Source organism: Melitaea cinxia, chromosome 12 (genome assembly GCF_905220565.1).
Source record: "Melitaea cinxia chromosome 12, ilMelCinx1.1, whole genome shotgun sequence".
Taxonomy (NCBI): Eukaryota; Metazoa; Arthropoda; class Insecta; order Lepidoptera; family Nymphalidae; genus Melitaea; species Melitaea cinxia.
In genome coordinates, this window is record NC_059405.1 from 11,557,976 (window position 1) to 11,584,054 (window position 26,079).

Consider the following 26,079-nt stretch of genomic DNA (forward strand, 5'->3'; position numbering starts at 1 on the left):
AAGAAAGTATGTGTAGTAATGTATCGTTAAATAAATAATAAATAATATTTTCAGAGCATATCCGTGTGCATTTTACGAGCGTGCCTAATTTTTTTTTATTTTTCAGTAAATAAGGTACACTTAGATAATACAGGCAAAAAGGGCGGGAACAAAACACACATTCCACATCATAGAGCGTATTTTGTTTGATATTAAGCATGGAGGAGATTTTTTTGTGGGTTTATTAATTTTAGCAATAACATAATACGCGGATAATTTAAACCTTCTATATGTGCTCAATAAAATGGGAATTAATATCGACATTTACTACTGAGTTTTCCTTTTATTAGACTTTTTTGCGCGAGGTATTGTAGCAGAGGACGACAGCATTGCCTGAAAATAAAAAATAAATAAATTCAAAACTAATTTAAAGAAGCAGAAGCGGTTCGCAGGTTAATGACACTTATAATATAAAAAAATTAATGGTATTTTAATTTGTACTAAAAACGAAGTTTTTGATATTAGTAATTAGTAGTAGGCATACATTTATAAAATAACCACACCATACAATGAAAACCTACTTTTATGTAGATAAAATAATACAATTACGACTTATATACATACATTCCTAAAATCACAATGTAAATTATAAGTAAAATAAAAGTAATTAAATCATAAGATTAGATATAACAAGTGCAACTATTGTTATATATAACTTGTTAAAAATCCAGATTAATATATATATTTAATTAAAACCATATCATGCAAACTCAACACAAACAACTAAATAATAAACATACTGTTTGGTGATGTGCCTCTCTATCAAAAATGGATTCGGATATAGGATCAACATTTAAACATCAGTGCTTTTTGATGTTGTCGGTATTTCTTCATGTAAGGAAACAAATTTGTATTCAGGATGATTTTCTAATTTTTCATTAATAATTTTTTGCAGCGCATCACTCTTTTTTAAAATGTCATTTGAAATATTTTCGCCACTAACACCATCTTCCGCAGGCATCTCTGTAATTTTTATTTGCGGGACATCGTGTTGACCAATATAAACATTTAAGTCATGACAACTTTGAAATTCGTCAAAAGTATTTTCAACTGACGATTTTCTACTTGCATTTGTTAAATCTACGTCTAATATTGATTTCTCATCAGTTTTATGCCAGAACACCAATTTGCTTGGTATATGAAATAATTTTCCAAAGGTTATGTTTCCTTTAGAAATTCTAACAGAAGAAATAGAAGGTTCGGTATTTTCTTTGTCTTGTTCAAAATTATCCTCCATTGAAGCATTCGCAGTAAAAGGAGATCCTTGTAATTTTTTACAATCCTCATTCAAAACATTTGTCATTTTTTCGGATTCTGGATTTTGATAATTTGAATCTTGTATAGTGTCTAGTTTTTGTTCTAGAATATCTGATTTGTTACTAATTAAATTGTTAACACTAGTCTGGTCGTTTTCGTTGTTTTCCATAGACTGTAATTCTTCGCCTTTGCATGCGTTAAGTTGTGGTGGAGGCGGTGCTTTATTTTTACCATATTTACCTTTAATATTTTTCCGAATACTTTTAGGCGTCGATATAGGTGTTTCAAATGACGCTTCATCACTACTTTCTAGGTAATCACCCTCTATAGATGATGTTTCAAAGATGGTATCTTTTGATGTGCAAGGGTCACTAGAATCATTCATAAAACAATTTTCTGTTTTTAATTTTTTTTCTCGGTTATTAGATAATTCACTAACTTGATATTGTTTTTTAATATCGTCATTATTGTCTTTAGTACCGATATCAATAGGAATGTTTATATTAAAGTCTTTATTTACAATTGCTTCTTCCTGCTTCGTTTTGTCATTGCAGTCATTTTCTGAACATTTAGTTATGGGCGGCGCGTTAGTCTCCACATGGGCTTCTTTTTGGTCCCGTTTATCTGAATTATCATTATTGCTGTTAAAGTTTTGATTCAATGGAAAGTTACCTAATACTTGAATTATTTTAATCTGGTCTCCAATGTATTGATAAATAAACGGAGGGTCGGTGTGGGATAAGAATAGAGGGGATGAAAAATTAACGAGAGGAGGCATGTTTGCATAATCGAAACTATCGTCGTCGTGTAGCTCCTCGATGAGAACTTGATTATCCTTTAAATAGAAATTAACTAAGTTTGAATAAAAAGAAACAAAATCAAACTATTATAAATACATAAATGATATAAATGCATTTGAACAGTCTTATTATAATAGCATTAAACACCTCTGATTTCTATTAGACAAACAGGCTATAATTTAATACTTTCTAAAATGGTTTAAATCTACGATACAAAAGCCTATGTATTGAATCATTATTTATATATATTTATTTCCATATTAATGAGGTATTTTGGGTGTGTAAAATGTTTTTCCTCCTTTGTGTAAAATCTACTTGTAATGCCTAAAAACTACATTATGTGTTATTAAATACGATACATCCTTATATTAATTAATATGTAGGAACCGATAATTTATTACATTGATAAATATTAAATATTATATATTGTATTATGTTATATTATAAATTGTATACATACAGTTATATTTTTAGAAAAAAACCATTACCAGCACCAAACCTACCCTGATTGAGCAATCAATTTAGCCATCTCCATCACAACGCATTTCTTTAGTAATCTCTTCTGACGTAACCAAAATACTATTATTTTTTACTATTATAATACAACGGTAAAAATCATATCGTTTGATATAAACGCACTTGAAAAAACTTATTAAAACCAATTTAATAATACTCAATATATCTAAATCATTACTATACTTACTATATTTATTATTATAATCTGGCACTCCCAAGTATATTTTTAGTTAAATATCTGTTTGATTACAGTATCATTTGTGAGTTATCTTGTTTTTGGGCTCTAATGCTAAATTGAAATATTCACGCTAGTTGCGCTGTTCACACGCATTTATCACTCTCTAGTCATATAACTTAACTTTAACAGTAAGTAGCTCAAGGGTCTCTACAAAACCTTAGAAAATAAAACTTTTGAATTGAATTTTCATAGCAATAAGAGATATTCGTTGTAAAAAAAAATTTTTGTTGAGTAGGTTAAAAATTCTAATACATAATCTACAAACGCTAACAACAAAAATTGTTATCATTGGGAAGGTCGTCTATAAAAATTACATCGCTACGAGATTAAGAAATGTTAAACAATAATAAAAAAAAATTTTTTTTTTTGTTTATCCGAATACGCTAATCTGAGATAATACTATGTCGATTTTGATGAAAATGTTACGCGTGACTTCGAAACATCGAGGTCCTAGTTATAGGGGTTTAACACACGAGTGAGGGTCGAAGCTGTCGGTCGGCCGGAACGTTACCAGACCTCGGCGGCGGGCGGGCGCTTGATGGCGGTGACGGCGGTGCGCGAGGCGCGCGCGCGCCGCGAGGCCCCGCCCACTGACGACGTGCGCGTCAGCGACGACGAGTTCTCCGCGCTCGAGTAGCCCGAGCTTATGTCCTCCGTCGACTTTATGTGACTGCAATTGTACACATTTTATTATTCGATTGAAGGAAATTTTTAATAAATTTATAACTAGGCACGTTAATACTCTGACTGCAAAATTAAAAGAATATAGTACTATTCACACACGACTGAGATGGAATAGCGTTTTAAACATTGCGCATTGGCTTATTTTAAAATTCAGCACCCCGGGTCAATAAAGTGTTTCGGCTAATGTTTCGGCTGACCTTTTTTTAAGCGGGCACTATTCCGTATATTTTTTGCCACTCCTCGCAGAATACCGCCACGGGCCATGGCGCTTTTAGCCCTAAGGCAAATACGCCCATGGTTCTAAATCTCATTAAACGATTTTACAAATAATAGTAAGTGTTGTCAATGGACAACTTCTCCTGCTTAAAAGAAAATAATAACCAGTCATATCTCTGACATAGAAATAATTCTACCAAATTTAAGAGAAATATAAGACTTATCGAAATAATATTCCTAGGATTATCGAGTCAGATTTGGGTGAAGAAACTTACTCTTTTATGGTTGGCAGAATAATATCTACTGCATGATTAAGATAATTACCTGAAATCCGGTTCATCCATCCGTGGCCTCGGCCGTACGTCCACGTCCACTTCGGGGAAGTACATCGGTGAGCGACTATTCGACTCAGACGCGCTTCGCCGAGTCGCAAATCCGCTGTAACAATAAATAATAAATAAACGTTTTACATTCAACGACGCCGCGTTGACGCAACGGTTACAGCCATGGATTGTACCTGTTGCGCTAGCGGTTGCGGGTTCGATCCCCGCACATGACAAACATTTGTATTGGCCATACAGGTGTTTGCCGTGGTCTGGGTGTTTGTGCAGTCCTTGTGGGTCTCCCCACCGTGCCTCGAAGAGCACGTTAAGCCGTCGGTCCCGGTTGTTATCATGAACACCTGATAGCGATCGTTACTCATAGTAGGGAATATATCCACCAACCCGCATTGGAGCAGCGTGGTGGATTAAGCTCTGATCCTTCTCCTACATGGGGAAAGAGGCCTATGCCCAGTAGTGGGATATTACAGGCTGAAGCGTATTCAACGACTCCCTGTAAGATTTTCTTCTGCGTCAAGGGTTCAGGCACACACAAAATGCACAAGTACAAATGCCCAGACTACGTCAAACGTCTATATGACCTTATACAAATAGTCCTGAAGCTAGTGACAGATTTTCATGACCAAGTCCCCCACAATCGGAAATTCTTAAAATGCATTAGAGATTAATATTACGAATATTCGCAACCGGCAGCCTCCCACGCGTGAAGAAAAGAGTTCTTTTAGTAATTTCCTCCCATTTTAAAATTTGTCGGATTAGTTAACCTAATATCTTGAAAAATAAATAAAGTCAGCTGACGTCCACCATGACACCACGACATCCACCATGTTATGGTCATCTTATACTATAAAGCTGGCAAGGAAGTGTACGATCCTACTTATAATAAGCCATAGCCTATGAATAACTGCAACATAGGAGCATTGCAAGTGCGATGCCAACCCTTTTACTCCTCATCATTCCCCGTATCTCTAGCTACCTCATTTAACATAGGAAAACGACACTATTTGAAAACAGCATTACTTAGCTTTGATCTTCTGTAAGGTTGAGATACTTCGCACGACGAACAGTTCCAAATTATGAGAAATATATATCCTGCTGTGTCCTACCTCAATGTAATGGGAGCCAATGCTCTAACCTCGAATGATTCATTAGATCGAGCAAAGTGGAAGTGTCAGTCGGAAGGCAGACATTGGCAACATGCGTAGCAACAGCGTGGTGGATTAAGCTCCGATCCTTCTCCTAGACGAAGAAAGATGCCCTATGCCCAACAGTAGCATGTTACAGACTGAATCGATCGAATTATACCAAGTACAAGAAAGTTCCGTACATACGTACCTCTTGACCGCGCGTCGTATGAGGCGCGGCTCGGCAAGCACGTCGTCGGCCTCGTCGCCACGCTCCTCACGCGGTTCGCACTCGCTAAGGTCCGACAGGCTGTAGCTCTTGCGCAACTGCTGAACCAGCCCGCCACCACCCTGCAAGTTTCACACATATATCCCCTTTCTAAACGTTTCGACTAAGTATTATAAACCATCTTAATATATATAAATAGCTGCCCCCACAGACGTTGCTTTGTCATAATTAGGGGTGATCCCATTAATTACGAGAGCAAAAGCAGTTTTTTTTAGTGGTGAGCTTTTAGACTACCCCATACCTAAAAATCACGTCTAGTTTTTCGTGAACTGTTGTTTTATTGAAATTTACAAAATATTACTTTTAAAAACATATATAATCTGATTAAATTTCGGAAAATTAAGCGATGCGACATAAAATTTTAGACAGATTTTAAACTTGTTTAATTACAGGGTTTTTTGGCTATTTATTGTTTAAAAATCGCGTATCAAGGAAAAATAAATACACGTCATATCTCATTACAGCCCCGACCCCACCCCCTCCAGTTACAATCCTTGTGATATTTTATGATTTGTGTCGTTGAGATAATGTAAGCATTTAATTAATGATCTGTACAAAATATTTGTTTCTAAACATTAAGGTTTTAGCAGAGGTGAGCAAGCAGTTTTATTACACACCAATATATCAAATTAAAATAAAATTTGTAATACTTACTTGTAAACGGTGCGCAAGCTTCATGTAGCTAGCACATGCAATGTGATTATGTCGATTTTTATATATTCTGAATAAAGGTCAAGAAATGAGACCGCTATTACAAACACTATATTTATTTAAAAGTTTAAAAAACAATTATGCTAAGTCAGTCATACGTTACAATTAACTAAGAACACATACAAAACAGGTGATTTCGCTAAATAATATATTGCATGCAAAAAAACACTAGAAAATGACCGCAAATACAAGTGTCATCCTTAAAAATAACTTTAAATCATAGTGTGATACTGTTAAAAAATGTACAACGGAAAAAGGAGTAAAGCTCATTTTTTGGTTAACTTTTTTACATTTACTTTAATATACTTTTGTCATAGAATTAAAAGTTGATTGAAAGATTCAAAAAATTTGATTTAAAATGAGAAAAAATACACAGCAGGAACTTTGAAAACAAATTTAGGACGCAATCAAAAAATAAATTGACTTGACCCTAAACTTTCTAGACGTCCAGTAAAATCACAGTTGCATTTTGTTAGATCTATCCAGTCGACTCAATCGACTATTATTTCTTTTTTGTTTTGTAAAGCAGCCTGACTCCTGGTTCGTCTTCCCCTTGAATTACTACGAGGTCTTTTTTCTTTTTCTTTCGTTGTTTTACGTTTTCGAACAACATTTCCTCGACTACGAGCTGAAGATATTTCTGGGACATAATCTGGATCATTGGCATCCCCATCACCAATAGGTAAATTTTCGTTGTTATCATGATCTAATTCAACTATTTCTACGATCCCAGACATGTTGTCTGATCCTTGAAATTCCATTTCTTCGTAGTTATGGTAGCCATCAGTGACATCACGATCTTGGATTGCTCGCCTAACTTCTTTGCCTTGCTCGGGACTCGGAAGATTTAAGTTCTAAATGAAGCCGTCGATAGGAAAAATGGGAATATAACGGGTGGGAGGGAGGAAATTAAAAAAGCGTGTTAATAAAATTAAAAAGAAAACAAGATTACGCATTTAAAACAAGCTGTGGTACGACGTGAATGTTTAGAGGTGGTCATGATTGATGACGAAATGTCTAAACATAGGAAAGTGTAAGCTGTGCATAAATATCATTCTGTGTCTTATTCTACTATACTTTGTAATATTTCGTGATCAAGCATGACTAGTCTCATTTCTATTACCATACGTGACAACAACGAGTGAGGATAAAACAAAAAATTACCAATCGCGCTTACTCTTGTGAATTTTGTTACGGGTTATACCGCAATCCAAGATTTTATGAACTCAAATAAGAAACTATATTTTACATATCCATTATTCTTGTATTTCACGTTACATTATAAATAATTTTAAAATTATATATGATAATTTGGAGTTTACTCAATAAATAATAGTTTAAAAAGAAATTGGAGAACATCTTATTTGAGCATAAATATTTTGAGCAGCATGCTATTAGATTATCTATTCAACAATATCTAGAATCTTACTTTGATTGCAGTTTGCATAATAACAGTTGTGGCATAGTTGACTCCTTTAGTACCCAAATTGAGAACAGTATGGTAACCTTGATCTTTGGCTTTTGCAATGTACTCATCGATCTCCTGTAACATATAAAAATATTTTTATTGTAAATATGTATGTATATTTAAAAGTTAACTTAATCAATCAATAACTAAACTTATTGTTAGTTTTTTGGTGAGTGGATTAAAGACGGAATGTGTTAAAAATATTGTTTTTATTGTTATTACATTTCAGTATTTGTGAAATGATGTTGAAAACCAGTTGAATATTATTTAAGATACACTATTTAACGTTTTTTCTATAACAATTACCTAAAACTATTTAAAATCAACAGTGTTTCAAGGATATCTGCCAACCGATTCATACTTTCTATTAAGTTTGCAATTAAAACATTGTGGATTTGAATTTAAAATTCGGTAATATGATTTATAATTTTTATTAGTCACTTTCCAGTATCTAAAAAAAACAGTTTTTCTTATATATCGTCGATTCTTCGTTCGAAGGGAATTCGTGTACATACATTTCGGCGATTTATTATATTAGGTCGAGGAAAAAGTTTATTTGTATTTTATATAGCCAATGCAATCCACTGCTGGACATAGGCCTCCACAAGTTCGCGCCAAAATATATAAAAATCCAAAATTGCATACATATTTTTTTTTAAATTATAAATCAACATTATTTCAAAACATTCCTATGTTCGAGATACAGAGGTAAAATTTAATTTTTCGAGTTATGGAGGGAAAGTATATACCAAAATGGCTTGGAGGGACTCACTAATTATTTCGACTAATAGAGGGTTGAGATTTCGAGTTATGGAAGTTTTGGTGTTTGAAGGGAAGGCAACAAATTTATTTTCGAGTTTTGGAGGTTTTCCACTTAACGAGGTTCGATTTAACAAATACAGTATATTTTGATGATTCTTTTTTTGTTAGAATGGAGATATCATGGGCACCATGATAACTAAAGCAGGAACCTTCGAAAATCTTAGTGGCGACTAGTGCGTTTTTTCATTTTTTTTCGTTTGCTAATAAACAATTTTTGTATAGCCAGCCTTTTTGAAATGGATCTAAATTATTGTATGGCCAATTATCAGATCTTCAACTATATCGTAACAACTCAAATGTCGATCTAGCTCCACTTTTTTCAAAATGTCGTCTCGTTTATCCGTAACTGGGCAACCAGAACGTAACGCATCTTTGAAATCAAAATTTCGGGACTGAAAACGCTTAAGTCGATTTTGTGCTACTCTTACTGACACTGCGTTAGGTTAGGTTAGGTTTTTGCGGCTTCAGGCGGCGGTCTCCCTCTGCGAAGAGGTAATGACGCAGAAGGAGGCCGAAGAGCGCACTCCGGCGCAGACGTACGGGGGCAAGGAGGAGACGGTTTGCCCACCTCCTCCCCCCTCATAATAGTAGGGGTCGCCGGCCGATAGTCGGGGGATTTCGGCCGGCCGGACGACACGACCCCACACGTCTGAGGGATGGCCTTGTTGTGAGTGAGGCCCCCCCACCATTGTGTCGGGGCCCGGAGGCTTTGTCCGGGCCTACCACCGGGGCGAGGTGGCGAATGCTAGCGCGACCCCATTTCGCCCCACCCAGGCGGACGACTGCTCACACGTGGTGGTTTTTTAGTCAATAGGAGTCTGACATAATCCTCTGGCGCCCCCGCGCTGGAGGGATCCATGATGGATTTTCCCCACGTAAAAAAAAGAAAGAAATAGAAAGGTTTTTGCGGCATAATCGCATTTTTCCTGTAAGTAAAACTTGTACCGAATTTTTTTATTCGTTAGATTCACCCATTATATATATGTATATGTGTATATATATATATATATATATTTTAATTACAGCTTTTTTTAGTTTTAAGATTTTTTTGAAACTTAATTTTAGCATTTATTTTGTATGCATTATTGTGTATATAATATCTAGTTCATAGGTGATTATCCTAACAAAAGGAGTAATAATTCTCGAGGCGCGTACTAGCGCAGGAAGAAGGCCGCTATAATAAATTGATATTCAACAGGTCGGCGATTTGTGACGTGAAAGTACTTCGACTAACGTTCAATTAAATAATTAAAATGTAAAAGAGATACAGTTTAGAGTAATTAGGGGTAACCGTGCGCAGTGGGTAAGTGAGCGCACTGTGTATATCTTCGGAACGAGGTGCGCGGGAGGAATGGTTTGTTTGGGTGAAACAAAGACGCCAGAGCGGCAAACTAGTTGTGACATGATATTACGCCGCGCGACGTTTTATTTACTGCTTATCCATTTTTAACAAAATTTATTAGTTTCATTGTTAATTTTTGGCATTTTGGAAACTCGTGTCGCATCTAAGTTTTAAATCCAGTAAAGGTAAGTCATATTTTGCTTGATAATAAGCATATTCTAGTACATTTGTGAAAAAGAATATTTAGATTATATTCGCTGCCTAAATCCTTTATCAACGTTTATTTGTATTTTGACTTCCTGGGGTAAGTGTGCGTGGGTAAGTGTGCGCACGCGTACACTTACCCGCGCATTAGTAAATTTTCAGATGGCATAATGCCTTAGTTGATTAACAGATAAAATTCTAATTACAACTCTTGAATATTTATTTTAATTTTTTTATGTTGCAGAGTTGATCATCATGCCGCGAACATATATGAGGAAAAAACCTGAACTAGCACCAGTGACAGAACAACAACTTGCTAGGGCCAAAGAACTTATCCGAAATGGAAAAAGCAAGCGAGCTGCTGCTGCCGCCATAGGCATAAGTGAATCCTGTCTGCGCAAGAGGCTTAAACTGGATAAACCCGCATATTCAATGGGTCGTTTTATGCCAACATTCAACAGTGAACAAGAGAAAGAGTTTGTCGTTCATTGTAAGAAAATGGATGAAAGATTTTTTGGACTTACCATAAATGATTTAAGGAGATTAGCATATGAATATGCTTCTGCGAATAACATCGATAACAGATTTGATCATTCTTCAAAAATGGCAGGGCGTGACTGGGTTGCATGTTTTTTAAAACGTCACCCTGAACTAGTCATCCGACAATCTGCAGCCACCAGTCTGGCTCGAGCTATTGGGTTTAATAAAGTTCAAGTTGAACGGTTCTACAAAAACTTAAAAGAGTTGTATGAGAAATGCAAATTTCAGCCAAATCGCATATTCAATGTAGATGAGACTGGTATGAGCACCGTGCCAAAGAAAACTCCAAAGGTGGTTACTACAAAAGGAAAAAAGGTAGTGGCTAAAGTGGTATCCGCAGAGAGAGGCGTCACCGTGACAGTGGTGTGTTGCATGAGTGTTAATGGCCAATATATCCCACCAGCGTTTATATACCCTCGGAAAAGACCCCGTGCTGATTTATTGGACGGAGGCCCTTCACAAAGTATTTGTATGGTGTCTGACAGCGGTTTTGTAAACACAGATCTTTTCGTTAACTGGTTGCACCACTTCAAATATTTCGTCCATCCCACACAAGAAGATCCAGTATTACTCATACTTGACAACCATTCATCTCATATCAGTTTAGAGGCTGTTAAATATGCTCGTGAAAACAACATTATGATGCTGACACTTCCTCCACATGGAAGTCATAAGCTTCAGCCCCTGGACAGGTGCCTTTTCAGTCCTTTAAAGGTTAAATACTCGATTGAATGTGACAAATTTATGTCACAACACCCTGGAAGACCAATTACTCAATATCATGTGGCTCGTTTGTTTAATGAAGCGTATAAAAAAGTAGCTACGCTAGGAAATGCTGAATCTGGCTTTAAAGTTACCGGGATATATCCATACGACGATGACTTGTTTGATGAATCAGATTTTGCACCCTCATTGGTCACAGACCAGATGCAACAAGATGTTCAACAGTCATCAAATCAACTAATGGCAGTTGATCAGTCTGCAGGGAATGATACTGGAGAAGAATCTTCCAATGAGAGCCAAAATCAGCCGGAAGAGATAGTTAGTAGACAAATTGAACCAAACGAAGACAACATCTCTTGTGTGTTAGGTGAAATTCCTAACCAAACCTTTGAAGACTGTGTTCTTAGAAAGACCCCAAGTCCATCAATACTTGATCTTATGTTGGCGCAGTCTAACGCTGAAGCCATATCTATATATAGCATATATGAAAATCCCCACATTGAAAACCAGCAATCATTCAATGAATCTAGCGTGGACGTTCAATCAACACCAAATCCGTATAATAATCCCGCAACTGAAAAATCACGTAGTGTTGACCCTGACCTAAATGAAATATCGATAACTGGCGAATATGTGCCGGTATCTCACCTCTCGCCTCTTCCTCGGATAAAAGAAAAAAGACGTGGAAGCAAACGGTCCATTTCATCCCAAGTAATTACAAACAGTCCTTATAAACAACAACTAGAAGAAAAGAAGCGTCAAGAAGAGGAAAAAAAAAATAAGCAAAAGAAAGGTTCCAGCTTTTAAATTAACTGCTCCTGCTAAAAAGAAGACGCAAGGTTCAATGGAAAAGAAAAAAGGACACCTTTATAAAAATAAACAGAGTCCTTCTACCTCAAAAGCAAAAGAAAGGGATTACTACTGTCCACTTTGTCAAGAAAAATACAAAGATCCGCCAACAGAGGAATGGAACAAATGTAATGCTTGTAATGAATGGTGGCACGAACAGTGCACTGCTTATGAAAGAGGCGTTTTTGTATGTGACAATTGTATTGAAAATTAATAATGTTTGAGTATTGTAGTTCTTAAGAAAAATTATATTGATTGTTTTCACTAAATAAGTACTGGCTGTGGCAACAATCTTGTTGATTTCCAAAAATTTAATAATAAGAAATAATATGTTTTTTTTAAAGGTTATTGTTATTGTTTTAAAGGTTATTATTATTATTCGTTGAAACTAGTTTTAATTAGATTGTTGTTAGTGACCTCTATTTAGTAAAAAATAAATGTTACTTTCTAAGCTTTAACGATACTGAACTCTGTGATTGAGATAAATACGATTGATCTCAAAAAAATATACTAGTTAAATTACCTTATGACTGAAAATGAAGACTGAATTAATTAATAGGATCTTCAAGAAAATATTTTCACAATTTTTTTTTTTTTTTTTTTTGTAATTGTTTGTGTGTTTTACTGAAGAATGCGTTTACTTACCCCATACGCGTTCACTTACCCCATAGTGATGCGCACAGTTACCCGCAATATGGGTCAAGTGAACGCATTCCGATTTTTTCTATTTAAATGTTTATTGCAAAATGAATAACTTTAAATTTGTTTAATTTTTAATTTCCATTTATAGACTAATAAATGCTCTTTTCAAAGATAAACTTTTTATTTCTTTGTCTTTAATATTTAAGACACAGTATCGTATGAAAGACAAAAGTGCGCACAGTTGCCCCGAATGACTCTATTTATCCAAGAATATTTCAATAAAATATATATCCTAAATGCTATTCGCTAAAATGTATGTACACGAAAACTTCCGAATAACTGCAATGTTTGATCACATTGGATCATTCAATTAAATTCAACCAATTATTTTTAGAATTTTTGTCTGTGTTAGGTAAGGCATCCATTATGGCCTAACTTGAATTCTCGTAACTTGATAAGAAAACATTACGAAATTATTTATTAAACATAAGAACAGACTACGCAAAAACCTAATTACATTATAAGAACAATAGAAATTTGTATTGCATAATTACTGTTATGTCATTAATAATTAAAATATACATATTTCCTATAACGAATTTTCTATACTCTATATATAAAGTTGGAGTGTCTGTTTGTAATATTAAAAGAACTGCTTTTTACAACGTTGATATACACACGGTACATATACCAAAATAACATTTTTTTACAATTTTTGTCTGTCTGTTTCTTCCGGCTAATCTCTAAAACGGCTGGACCGATTTTAACGGGACTTTCACTGGCAGATAGCTGATGTAATAAGGAGTAACTTAGGCTACTTTTATTTTGAAAATTTATTGGTTTAATAACTCTGCAAACTAAAAAATTTTTTTTGTTAATTTCCACGCGGACGAAGTCGCGGGCACAGCTAGTTCATTATACATTTAATGTGAATAGTTAAAATACTACATACGACTTTATACAAAATGAAGCAACAGTTTTGTTTTAATACTAATCAATAGCAAAAAAAATGCAACATTACCTGTTCTCGCCTGCACAGCGCTGGGTGAACAAACTTCCTGTATAGAATCGAAGAGCCCTTGGTGGCTGGTGACAGGAGCCATAGTACTAGCACTATCTTCACTTCGTAGTAGAAAGGAAACCAAGACAGAAACACATCTGTGAACGTTTCTGTGCACGTGAACAAAGCGAACACGATCCAGTACATCATCCATTTTACCTGAAATTGAGTTAAGATTCAATATTAGAAAAAAATATTCTGTTTTATCTTAAATAATACTATTAATTATTATAAAGCTATTATTAGTTAGTTATTTTTCTTTCAGGAGACTATTTTCTTTACAAAAAATACAAATCAATTCTTAGCCTTTGTAAATTAAAGGATTTTGTGAGCTTTTCGTTATTGAACATAAAACGGTAAATAAAATATAGAACAATAGAGCACCAGTAGATCACGCTATACTAATTGCGATAGATGAGGTAAAGGACACAAAACGAACTGAAGCGTTTCGAACAAGTTGTGCGCACGCCCGTGACAAGGCCAGCGAATGTTTTGTAAGCAATTTGTGCTAGATCTACTTTAGTTGTAATGTTATTTACAATTATTAAAGAGTTAATACTCACATATTCTTTCAAGTTCTTTGTCCGCACAGCTTTGTATGAAGCATACGCCGGGTAGAGAGTTCCAAATACTAATCTGCAAAATGGATATACGACCAGGTATGAGATCATCCTCGGAGCGAACAAGCCCGTCGTCACGGCCAGAAAACCGAAATTAGCTAAAGTAACACTGGGTATGCATTTACTGAGCGCCACCCCCAAGTTAACAACGAATCTATTCAACAGATACACTTTCTGATCGAAAGAGAAGTCATAGTAATCGTTGCTGATATCGTTACACGAGTTGTATTTGACGATTTCGCTTCTAAAAGCGTTAATAGCTACGACACGAGCGTATTCAGTCTCGAGTTTTGTGACAATGTGACGAACACTGGTCAGTCCGAGACTCAGTGTCGGCAAGCCGGGGTTGTCACGGTTACGCGCACGTCCTGCCTCCATGGATACGGAAACACATCCAGTTATGGTTTGTTTACGTTCAATTTGTAGTAATGTCTTCAGAGTGCGCCCGCATGCTCCGTATGTTCGCGGACTGGATGCTTTGCGGATACTACTAGCACACGTTTATTCTCGGTATAATTGCGTGCTAGTTTCAAATCAATATTTAGATTTAGAATATGAGTTAGGCACCATATTACGTAAATTATCACTAAAAGTACGAGTTAAATACTTAATGAAGATTAAATTTCTCAAAGTTTGTGTTTAAGATTATAACTTTTTTCACGTCCGAGGCAAAATAGAAACGTAGAAATATAAACTATCTCTTTAAAATTGTTTTGCCACGCCCCTCTTCAAAATTTGGCAACTACAAAGACAATAATAAAAGTTACTTTACATGACCTTAAGTATACAATGAAAACATAATTGTGTTTGCTAGCAAACGAAAAAAAACCGACTTCAATTACATCGTCAAGTAGACAAAAAAATTAACAAACGCGCTAGTCGCCACTACGATTTTCGAAGGTTCCCCTCGGTTTCTCTGGAATGCCATCACCGGTTCCTAGTCTCCTTTTAAGAATAAAAAAATAATCATCAAAATCCATTCAAAAGGGACAAAGTTATCAACGAACACAAATAAAAAATACATATATACGGTCGAATTGAAAAACTTAGTCCTTTTTTGAATCCGGTTACTAAATGGCAAACAGTCGTTTTTCAGACTGTAAATTAACTGTTAAAGGAATACGATTGAGCAAGTCGAACCGAAGATGACTAAGATATGAAGAATTTCAACAAATGTATCTCTTTACAACCAGACACGGACAAATAAAAGCGTATTATTTAACATAATAATTATTTGTTATATACATACATATATTGCCCATACACATACATATATTTAAACTATTATTGCCTTTTAGGACACATAGGTCGTATTAATAGTTAGAAACTTGTTGTTCATCGTCACATCATGACGGCTTCCGGTCGTTCTATTAAAATAGTTTTTTATTATTCTACTTTCCATGCCGCATTAAAAATATCTAGTAGTGGGTACCTAATGAAATTTGATAAAACACTAATCAATAATATTGCTGAAATTTAATTTTAAGTCGTTTGACGACATAGTGTTTGTATGGTCAAAGCAGTTCCTCTAAACACAAAATGCATGTGTTTAATTATAGCATATCTTCTGCTCAGTTTTAAAAATAAATAATTCTGGTCAAAACATAAACCCTTAGAAAGTTAAAAATTTGTTAATATTATAACAATCAACAACATAATCTGAAAACGAAACAACTTGTCTATTAAAATAGCTAATGACTCGTATCATTAATTAATAATATGAAAATGAGGTAAAAAAATTAAATAAACAGGAAACCAGTTATTACTAGTGACTACAATTCAACGAATGATGAATAATAAACGACCGGACAGCGTAGCGTTTGCCTTCTTCAATTTAAATTGCACTAACTGGTGGCAGACACTTGGTAAGATATATAAAGGTGCATACCGATTCTAACATTTGTCGAGTATCGTATTTCGAGCAGCGTAATCAGAACAGAAAACACGGTATGCGTGACTACTACACTTCCATATATAGACAGTCCTCTAGGAAACCATACAAAGTTGTACAAACGATATATAGGAATATAGACGAATATGTTTTTATAGATGACTAAATTAGCATTAACTTTTTTTTCGTCAATTTCCAATGAGTGAGTAGCCTTAACTTACAATTCATACGTACATGAATTGTTCATCTCCCTGCCTTGGTCGACGGTTTTAAAAATAAACAAGACAATTGCACAGATGCACTAACAAGTTTGTCTCACTATATGTAACTATTAACAATTGAGTATTGTTCGTCGAGCTCCAAACAATGGTCGGTTTATTTTCGTTGCTTTCATTGTAATTATTGTTGTAATTAAATGTTTTGTACGTTAATTAACATTAGTAAGTATTAGACTCCATCGATATATCGCAATCAGTAAATAAAACCACATGTCGAATCGTGTAAAAAGACTTGTTGATATTATCTTTTGTTTATAAATTAATAATAGTAGCACACATTATGTTAATAAATACAAGCAAAGTTACGAACTAATGGAGCATGATTTGGCTGAGTTTCACTAGTTACGCTTCCTAAAAAATTAAAAATAAACCGTTCAACGCTGAACCCTTCACACTAAGTAATTACTCATAGTGGTTTTAAAATATTACTTTTGAAACATTGCATGTTTTTGTCGTCTTTATTTCTCGACTTTTACTCTACTACTAGTTAATAGCAAAAAAAATTAAAGGGTATATAAATTAGGATATAATTCAATTGGGTTCGTAGTAATAATAACTAGTGGTCGCCCAGAGGTAAATTTAATTTAAAGAAAACCAAAAATAATGAAAATAAAGAACCTTTTTTTAAATTTTCAATTTGACTACTGACTGACTATCAAATATAATATGCGTGTGTGTCAAACACAATATAGAGTAATTTTTTTTTTTATTTGATTTTTATGCATAATCCTCCGTCCACGCAATTTTTGTAAAAAGGAGTAAAAAGTTTATGCTTCACGTACATACCTATATAGATTATCGAAAAAGTGCAGTACAAAAAAAAGGAATGTGAAACAACCTAATAAATATATATAAAACAGCACCATATTTATACTTTTTTTTCGTTTTTGTAAAAGTATATTTACATTTATAATGCCATATTAACATAAGTAAAGCATAGTTTTGTTAGTCCTCTTATCAACTGATTATTTAAAAAAAGTTTAGTAATTTAGTTCACCCATATTCGAGATAGTTAATACTCGTAACGGGAAAATAGAACTATCATTATGAATATTCTTTCCGCTAACCGCATAGCATATAGGTCAAGAACCTCTAGTCCGGTTACAGGAACCGAAAACGAATATCTTGTTTTTATTAACCTAGCGCGTTTTGATAGGACAAGTTTATCTAGCGCGGGCGGATTTGGGTTTATTATATCGGTAATAAAAACAATCTGGACCAGCTATTGCGCCGCTCTTGTGTGACGGACTGTGATATTTTATAGCCTTATAACCTTCCTCAAAAAACACGGTTTCTTACGCAAATCGAACTAACAGATCCCGATATTCAATGTTCTATAGTTATATATATATATATATATTATCACAGTTTTATACTATTTGGTTAGTACCAAATGATTACTGGTATGCTAATATACAAGTAATATTTACATATATAGGTAATGATTTGTTACATGATTGTTAGAAAAATATATATTATTTTCAATGCTCACGAAATATAGGTATATCTAAGTTTTCAGCTATTCGTTTCATTTTACACTTAGCATTTATATAAATGGAGCTAAGACGTGAGATGCACACGCTATGCATTATAATTATTTCCCTCAGGGGCTAAACTATATTCTAAAACGAAGTAGGTAGATTGATATAAGGTACCCATTTATCAAACTATAATTTAAGACAATACATAATATAATCTCTTCGGCTATATTAACACCAGGTTCAAGGTATCGGAACTAACATAGTTATCCTTCTACATATAAAGCAAAGTCGTTATAATAAATACAGAAAAAGATATAGCGTGCTGCGTGCGTATAAAGATTGTTCCTCAATTCCTAGCAACAACAGTACGCAACAGTTACTGAAGCGTGTAATGAATATAATTTATTATACGAACAAGAATTATTGATTTTAAGCTATGTAGTTAAAACGTCGTCAATTTTTATCAACCGTTAATCTTGATAAACGATCATAATCAAGGTTCAGGTCCAGAAAACATTAACATTGTATTGTTGTAAATTTTTGAAGATAATTTAATAAAATAATATAATATTTTTTTCGTTACTATTAAGAATAGTAATTGAAAATTATAATTACATTTAAGATAGACTATATTATGTTCATTGGGGAGGTTGACCAACTATCCTTAATAAATATTACATTAAATGAATGATCGATCTAGGATGTTCAGTCCGGACTCAAAAAAAGTTAAATTTGATTACTTAAAATTAAAATCAGTTTAGCACATTGTTAACATTTACCTATCTAAAACATGTGTATTTTGGTATGTAAATAAAAAAAAAACAAATAAATTCATGATATCATGTATTAAAACTGTGAAAATAGTTTACATTACGTTAAATATAAATAATAACCATATGGTCCTCATAATAAATCGTTATTCTGATATCGAGTTTCGTTCGCGAAGACATTTAACAATGAAATTAAAGTATGACACCCGTGAAACCCAGTAAAGGATCGAACATCAGTCGAGGCTGCGCCTAATAAGGCAAGACAAGTGGTCTCAATATAAGCACAATATGTAGAAGTCAAGGTGTACGACCTCTGCACGACGCGAATAAATCGAGCGCACTCAGAAGAACAGACACTAATAATTACAGTAAGCGAGGACCGATTGACAATAAATGATTCACAATACAGTTAAGTGTCAATCCACTACACTCGTCTTGAATAGAGGCACGGCGCGAGCGCAAGATGCGATCGTCACGGACTAAAGCATAAACTGCACCCCAGAGGCGAACGCCCAGCGTCAGGCCTCACCGAAAATAGCACCCGGCAGTGCACTGGGGCACCCTAATGACGAAACTTGAAATGCCAGCAAAACCAACGTTTTTGTTTCAACTTTTACGATAACTGACCGTATTTGGTTTTATAAATGTTTATAATCATTTACTATCCACATGGATGTAAATGAGTTTATAGATTTTGACTATTAATTACACTTTCTAATCTGTCACGAAACAAACACTATTACGGCAAGGCACCAAATGTCTGACGGTGAAAATAAGATTAAAAGGTTTAAGCATGCTACAGTGCTGCCAAATTTCAGAACAGTTGTTCTTAGTCAAACATACTTGGATGCCTGCCAATATTAGACATACAGTGGCTACTTTGAAACATATGGCACTGTAAATGATTGCTATTTTACAAATGCTATCTATAAATTTCAATTAATGACAGTAATGACAGTTGATACTGGCAAGTCCTACTACTGTAACTTTATTACAGTACTGATGATTTTTTTAAAGTACCAATCCTTCTAGTAAACTACACAGTTTAATTAAATAATCATATGAATCATAGTAAAAAAAAATATTCATAAAAAGTATCTGTGACAAAAAAATAAAAAACATAGTTTTATTTTTCACCTAATAGTGTATTTATTAACCATATCATAAAAAAAAATTGTTTAAGAATGTTACTATTAACTTTTTCTTATATTGCAAATATAATATTATTTATATTATTTCATATTGTACTGTGTGTTATCAAAGAATTATTACTAAACACTAAATAAATAAACTTAGCACAAAAACTATATCACCATAATATTTAATTATTCTATATATATTCTTGTAAAAAAACTGACTTCAATTACATCGACAAGTAATACAACGTAGGTACTCAAAAAAAAGTGAAATATACATTATTATAGTTAACTTAAAAAGTACTTCTTAGATCTCAATCAAATTTAAATGGTACCCTGTGACATGCACCAGCCTTTGATTAAAAGAACAGTCATCAAAATCGTTCCACTCAGTAAAAAATGTAAAAAAAATGTGACATTGACGAAATCATCTGTGCTAATTTGGCACTGTTGGAAGCCATGAATCTGAATGAATGAAATGATACAAAAAAATACAGTCAAATTGAGAAACTCCTCCTTTTTTGAAGTTGGTTAAAAGCAAATTTTAAATTAAAATATACTTTATTCCGGTAAAAGAGTCTCTCGAAAGTTTTGTTTTACAAAGTTTGCAAACAAGTTTATGATACACATGATGGTAAGCGGATACCGTAGCTTATGGATGCCAGCAACACCAGCAGGATAGCAGCAGAACTACTGCGTTGCCGACCCTATCCCTGACCCTACCCAGAAGCTCTGGCTACCTTAAACACCACAGGAACACAACACTAGTTGAGAGTAGCGTTGTTTAGCTGTGATCTTCTGTAAGGTTGAAGTACTTTCCCATCCATCATCCATCCCTTTGCTCCGAATTTTGAACAAGAGGCGGTAATTATCTTAAAGTGTCATTATAAATAACATGTAAGGGGTTTCTAATATGATGAAATTGTGCATCCAAAGTATCACATCTTTATGTGTTCAATTGACAATATATATTAAATTATAAAACAAATCTAGAAATTAGATTGAACTATTGATTTTCTAATAGCTTTGATTTAAGACTTGTTCAAAACTCCACCAACAATTTTAGGCAATTAACTTTAAGAAACTGGCCAAATTAGTCAAGCTGTTTGAGATTATCTGCACCTATGCACTATTGATAAAAGAGAGAGGATTTAAAACTTTAACCAACTAAATTTTAATAGCTTTTGTTTGTGCAACATGAATGCTATTACATAACATACTTTTTAAATTGCTCAGTCCTAAAAATACTCTGTCTGGAAAGTATTAATAAACTTAATTGTATATTATTCAAATATTTTGTGTTAATAAGCCTTGCAAAAGGATCATTTAGTGATTATCTAAGTCAATTATAATCATATCAGATCAATTTTTACTTATATTCCAATGACTCGACTGTATTATTATTATTTATCTGTGTTAGTACAATGGTGTATATTATAGTTATGTTTATAAGCATAAAATTAACAACAAAGAGAAAGAAGATCCTGAAATAACCTATGTAGATCAAATTATATTATTCGACAAAATAAACAGCACTTCCGATAATTTTTTTTAAGTACATTGTGCGACAAATGTCACTTTCATGAATCATAAGAGTTAACCCACATTTAATTGTAATGATTTTTTATTGAGTCACCTTCACACTGAAGGTCCTAGATAAATATGGTTTTGGTGAATGAGGATTGGTCTAAATTAACTGGGGAACAAGAATACTCAAGAAATAACAGCATACAGCATGCAGCAGCCTTTAATAAAAAAAATTTACGAGTTACGAGTAAAATAATGTTGGTTAGGTTCATTTTTATCAACGCCGCAATACCAAGTATAGAGAGTAAGAGAATACCAATTGGTATTCTCTTTTCTGAACGTTAAGAAAATTAAATAAATAAACAAAGCGCTTTATTTTGGGTTCATATAGAATATTACACATTTTGTGATAACATTATAAATTCCGATATTTGGTAATTTCATCTACATATTAAAATACCGCTATAGTATTATTTTTAATAGAATAAGAATATTTATATAAGAATATTTATCAAAATAAGATGCGCACAAATAGGAACTAATTTTCAAACAAAGAAAGAAAGACTAAAAATATGGACAATAATATTAAACGAATATTCGTCATAATCAAAAAACGAATAGTTAATTGTTTATACTTACATTACCAGTCGGGAAATAATCGACGATATCATATTAAAAATCACATAAGAAAAATCCCACTAGAAACAATCGTTAATGTAAACATGACAAAACACAACCGTCTCATAAAAAGATCAAATCCGCCATATTGAATTAAACTCATGTTTTGATCACGTGATCTTAATTCTTAACAATCAATATGACGTTTCGTTTAAAAATTTCAACATAGAAATCAAAAATTTTCCAGTAACCAATTCAGTTTTTTTATTTTGCAAAAATAAAATTTCTATTTCATCTAAATTTAACATTTTATATATATTTAGGAAGTGAATAAGAAAAAAAAAAAACAAACGGAAACATTCGCTAAAACCGCCATCTATTAGTAAATAATTTCTTTAGATCTAAAACACCATCTATTATACAATAGCTGTACCACGATAGCAAGATTTGAGTCGCTGTAAGCAATACAAATTTAAAAGCAGTTCCTTTTGTGATAACTTGCTAGATTCGATACTCATCTTAAAGTTGTCGGGTTCTAATATAACCAATATATTTCAGAAGGCGGCCCTTTTGCTTGGAGGTGTATATTTTTGGTGTGTAGTATTTAAATCAACCGCCTTTACTTCGTTAGATTGCTGTCTGTACTTTGGAAAATTTCTACGTAGTTTCTACTCGCTCGACGTGCAGTGTAGTGTGTAATGCGTTTGAGCGTTGTGTTTCTTGACGTCTGTGTAGTTTTATTTTTATAGTGAATAATGTGATTGTGTAGTTCGTTATGGCATTTAGATATCGTGAAGATTTGGTCGGCAAACGATTTTTATTTGTGAATGGTGTTCCAAAAATAAACGTGAATAAAGTTTCTGAATGGGGGTGGAAAGCTGGTGTTATCAGAGCTGCTTCACATAAAGATAACAAGAATAAGGAACTTCAGGTAAAGTTGCTTACTTACATCTATTCTTTTAATCAATAATAACAAAAGGACTTTCATACATAATTTTATAATTACTAAATGTACCCACTTGCATCAGATTTGTTACTTCGCGTTACCAGTCATTAAAGTTGTGATTTATAGTACCTAACTACTTAAATTTTATTGCTCTTGATCGATCTAATTCTTTTAGAAAAAGTTTAAGTTTATATACCAAATATTGTTATTACTTAATTAACGAATGAGTACCTTCCTAATCGTTATTTTAAAGAATGTAGGTAAATCAATTAAACTTAAATTACCTACTTATGTTATAATTTCTGGAAATGATAACGTAAAATCTTCAATATTTCAGGTAAACTCACTCAATCAGTTGATAAAAGTTGATATACATACTAGTTAGACTTTTAAAACGTTACATTGTTTCTGGATGCTGGATCTACTATTATTAGGAACGTAAATGATATGTTCCTATATTTAAAGCATAATGTAAACAGCATAAAAATATACTTATATATAAAAGTACATGATTATCAGCCGCTACAAATATTAATAAAATAAAATAGTATGTTAATTTTGTTTAGAATTTACAGTCTACTCAACCAACGACGGTTTTGGCTGTGTAGTTATGATACTCAATGTCGCCGAAGTTTCGATTTAAAATTCGATATCAACGTTAACATTTTTAATGTAGGTACCTACCGAGAAAGAAATAATTTTATATCAATAAAAATGTAAGGTCTTGTTGAAATAGTTGATTTCTATTAAAGAGAATACTAATTACTTTTGAAATATTAGTTGGTAGGCAACATTTATGCTTTTAAAAAGCTACTTTTGACTACAAGTTAAAAAAGGTCACAAGGACAAAGCAATATAGAGGTAGTTAGCTACGCTAAAGACTAATTATTTAATTAGTACTTTGGATTACGAAATTATCGGCATGTTTTGCGTAGATTTATATTAAGTATTTCTCATATACATATGTTTATTAGAAATGGTGCTAAAATTGTGCAATTTGCTTACGTCAAAAGTGGCACCTGTCTCGTATTTATCTATAACATGTATTGGGATTAGGTTTAAGCGTACAAAACCGAATGCACATGACTGGGGGTTCAACGACCCTACTCTCTCCGCGTTCGATGCACCGCCCCGATGTACGCAACGTTTGAAGTGAGACCTGCCGGTCCGACAGAACCGACCATAGTCTTAAAAAAAGGCCTTAAACCTTAAATCCTCAAGTACATTAAACATGGCGAGGACAAAATAAAATCAATATAATCAAAAGTTGTGCCGAAATTGATTTGTGAAAATATTAAACAACATCGTTACAAACACATTTTATTCTTTTACGTTTATACAAAGGAAACAGAATGTTATCATATAAAATAAACAATTTATACAATGTTTTACAGTTATAACACAATGTAAAATTATAATTACCTAATCTGTTTTAACTAGGATGTTTTCTTATTTTTAAACGACTTCCCAAAAAAGTAGGAGGTTCTAAATTCGATTGTACTTTTTTATGTATGTATTACCTCAGAACTTTTGACTGGGTGGACCGATTTTTGTTTTTTTTTAAATCGAAATGTCCCATTTAAATTTAATTGCAATCTAACTAGTATTTTTCGAGTTATATCCAATAATGCCTTTTTACTTGACTATTTTTTCGTCTTGTGTATGTACCTAGTTGAAGTCGTTTTTTTTTAGTTTGCGAGCAAACACAATTATGTACATAAATGACGAGATTATTTATATTTATTACACTTAAAAATAATTGTGTTTGCTCGCAAACGAAAAAAAACCGACTTCAATTACATCGACAAGTAATACAACGTAGATTGACGAAAAAATAGTCAAGCAACTACGCGTTATTAAAGATTACTCAAAAAGTAGTTATCATATCTCGATAAAATTTATATGTGACCACATGATAAACATCAGCTTTCGATTAAATTAAAAATTATCAAAATCGGTACACCCAGTAAAAAGTTATTGCGGATTTTCGAGAGTATCCCTCGATTTCTCTGGGATTCCATCATCAGATCCTGGTTTCCTTATCATGGTACCAAACTAGGGATATCCCCTTTCTAGCAAAAAAAGAATTATCAAAATCGGTACATCCAGTAGAAAGTTATGCGGTATAATACAACGTAGGTCGACGAAAAAAGCGTCAAGTAAAAACGCATTATTAGATATAACTCGAAAAGTAGTTGTTAGATCTCGAATAAATTTAAATGGGACCAATTGGCACACACCACCTTTCGATTAAAACAAAATTTGTCGAAATCGGTTTACCCGGTCAAAAGTTCTGATGTAACATACATTAAAAAAAAAAAAAAAAAAAAAAAAAAATACAGTCGAATTGAGAACCTCCTCCTTTTTTGGAAGTCGGTTAAAAATATGTATTAGTCTGTGAATTCACGAAGGACAACGAAAATATGACTATATTTTCATTTTAGTTTTCCTAAAACTACGAGCAGAGTATGGGACGAGTTTTCGCTCATCTACAGGTATAAAACTTTCAAAATCAAAAGATCACAACAAAGCTCTCGTCTGCTATGTTCTCCATTTATAAATAGACATCTTTCTACATTGCATCGCTCTCCCGCCGAGTAGGAAACGCTAGAGCAACACAACTACCCACGAGTATAAGAATATTTATTTATGATTACCTACTCTTTCTTAAATCAACATCTAGTTGTTTTCGTACTGTATAACAGGTTAATATATAGTCTGCTCCGTATTATATGTATACTTGAAACCATTTAACCAAGCCGTTTTTTTCTAAGATAAAAACATCCTCTAATTGGATTTGTGAATGCTACGTTTATTATCATTTACTAAATATGGCAAGGAGTCTTTCTTTAAACTTTTATTTTGAGAAATGCAATATGCCAAGGTCTATTGAATTAAATTTCACTCGTTTCGCAAGGGTTTAATTAAGGTTGTATTAAAAGAAAAA

At 33.4% G+C, this 26,079-nt stretch overlaps 1 protein-coding gene across 1 annotated transcript; it reads right to left on the bottom strand.

Annotated features, from left to right (window-relative positions):
• Nucleotides 1-47: 47 nt before the first annotated feature.
• LOC123658513 lies at nucleotides 48-22,335 on the bottom strand. The gene is made up of 9 exons (XM_045593912.1): nucleotides 22,208-22,335; nucleotides 14,429-14,501; nucleotides 13,827-14,024; nucleotides 7,645-7,758; nucleotides 5,427-5,566; nucleotides 4,075-4,188; nucleotides 3,367-3,520; nucleotides 780-2,131; nucleotides 48-372 (listed from the first exon to the last, which is right to left on the bottom strand). The coding sequence occupies exons 1-8, from the start codon at nucleotides 22,237-22,239 to the stop codon at nucleotides 833-835; spliced, it is 2,124 nt and encodes a 707-aa protein (XP_045449868.1). The 5' UTR covers nucleotides 22,240-22,335; the 3' UTR covers nucleotides 48-372; nucleotides 780-832.
• Nucleotides 22,336-26,079: the final 3,744 nt, after the last annotated feature.